Here is a 2,251-nt window from a genome sequence, read left to right on the forward strand (position 1 = left end):
AGGGAGGGGTAGCAGAGAAAGCCCAGGACGTTAAAAGTCATGCCCGCGAGGGTCAGGGCAAGAGCACGGAGGGCCCGGTGGGTGGGGAAGACGTAGTAGTCGAGGAGGTTCCAGGCGCCCCGCCACCACGTGATGGAAATGGTAACAAAGACCACCAATGACATGAAGTAGTCGCCTATCGTCCACCCCAGACGCTCCCATGCTGACCACAGCGTTGGGGCCTTACTCAAGAGCGAGGCTCGAAGCAGACTGGGGCTGTCATGTGGCAAACGCTGTTCCTCTTCCTGAGTAGCTGAGGTCGTCACGCGCTCTCCTTCCACCACTTTTGTTCCCTTGCTATCGTGCCCTTCTCGGGCTTCTGGGCTTCTCCCTGAGCCGGTGCTGCTGCCAATGCCAGGCGCCAAATTGACACGACCCTCCGCCCCCCCGGGATGCCTCTGCGAGAGGGGGAAAAGTGGACCCGAAAGACGAGACGAGGAGGTGAGGTATGGCTGATTTCCCCCCGAAGCAAGGGTGCGAGAGCATCTCCAGGTGCTTGTGGCTCTCCGTGACATGAAGCCGTTAACTTCGTCAATGGCGGCCGACAATGACTGCCCGCGGACCATACTTGGGCCCTCCTGCTCGCTCTCCTCTTCTTCGGCAATAGCAGGAGGCAGTACGAGGCTGAGCCCTCCTGATGCTGTCTGTCGGAGGGCCCACAAAGCATGTTGTGTCTCTAGTGCTGGGGAAGACGGGTATTGTCGAGTATTCAGCGGCCAGTTGCTGTAAAATATTACTCAATTTCCCCATGCATTAGTGGTGGGATTCTGCATCCTCTCCGTCCGACGTGAAAAAGCGGGCCCTAACGGAAGACTACGCTTTGGACTCTTTCGAGAACCTCTTGTACTCGATATGTCGCTTCAAGGTGAGAAAATTAGGGAAAATGAAGTTAATTCGTGAGGGCTTCAAAAATCTGGCCACAAGATCTCACGTGCGACACACTCTGTCTATATGTACAAAATGGAAGCAGTGGAGGGCATAATATGTAACGATCTGAAAAAGCTTTGCAGAAAAAAATACATTTTTGCGGGTGAAGCGCCCACCCACTAAGTTTACATGTATTTAAAGACTCCCCTATCCGTCCATATATGTCATTTAGCACATCCAGAGCATTCCCATTGATTCACATCCATCCAATTTTGATAAGCCTGGCACATAGGAGTATACTGACCATTATCCGACACGCATCTCAGTCGTGTCTTTTGCCTTTAAGCAAAAACGCTTCCGATTTCATCATCGTGCCGCTTTGCGTTTTCCCGATAGTCGCTTTGCCTTTGTGGGCGTGGACCCGCCAATAGGGGGGAAGTCCGACCATAAGAAAGCAGAAAAAGGGGTACGGGTCTCGGGTGGGGATAACGCATTGTTTGGCTCGTGCTTTGTCATGATCTTTTCTGCGTCCTTAGTTCCCCGTGTCGTGATCTCGAATCTTCTATTTTCCTCTTTTTATATCAGGAACTTAATGAAGCTGTTAAACTTTTTGAATCCGATCCGTACGGCTGCAACTCAAAAAAACTTCAAGAAAAACACGCAGAGCGCTATCCTTTCATGCGAACTATACCTTACACCTTTTCCTGCCCTGAAGTCGCTCCCCTCTTGGAGTACTGCGAGAGTACCATTTATCCAGATCCGTTACCATGGGACTCCCATTGATACGTGAGAATAATACCGCACCATGAAGAATGAGGCTTGCTTGCGTCAGTCCAAGAAGAAGGGACCTAGCCAATATATGAGTCGAGCATCTGCAATATATCGCTTACTAATCTCAATGCATGGCATTGAATTGCACCTCCGCCCTTGTCTCTGAATATTTTTACCTGCAAGAAGTTAGGAGACCTTTGCAATTCATCCACCGAAAAATCCTGTTCCTCCTATTCCTTCTGCCTTTTTTTCTTTGTCGCCGACATGATGCCTTTGTATTTTTTAAAAGTTCAAGTGTACGATACCAAATCAAATAACAAGATTTTTCGAAAAATGTTTGCGAAGGTAATTCTTTGTGTTCATGGAGTAATGATATCCCGGAAATTCTACCTCTAATGGGAGTGGTCGATTAAGTACGCTCTCATAGTTGAGTGACAAGCCCGAAACCAATGAGAGTGACTTGCATCAAACCATGGTGAGGATTCTCGCGATCTTCGAAAGTTTTGAGGGGAAGATATTCATCTAGCTACGCAGGATGGAATTCCAGGGATGTACATTCTTTGACAGCGGAAAT

General features: G+C 49.0%; 1 protein-coding gene across 1 annotated transcript; it reads left to right on the forward strand.

Annotated features, from left to right (window-relative positions):
- Window positions 1-1,326: 1,326 nt before the first annotated feature.
- On the forward strand, window positions 1,327-1,940 carry NGA_2121520 (uncharacterized protein; the record flags this gene model as incomplete). The annotated part of the gene is made up of 2 exons (XM_005852542.1): window positions 1,327-1,372; window positions 1,492-1,940. Coding segments are annotated over 2 exons (244 nt in total), but the record flags the coding sequence as incomplete, so codon positions are not given.
- Window positions 1,941-2,251: the final 311 nt, after the last annotated feature.

Source organism: Nannochloropsis gaditana (genome assembly GCF_000240725.1).
Source record: "Nannochloropsis gaditana CCMP526 unplaced genomic scaffold scaffold1102, whole genome shotgun sequence".
Classification (NCBI taxonomy): Eukaryota; class Eustigmatophyceae; order Eustigmatales; family Monodopsidaceae; genus Microchloropsis; species Microchloropsis gaditana.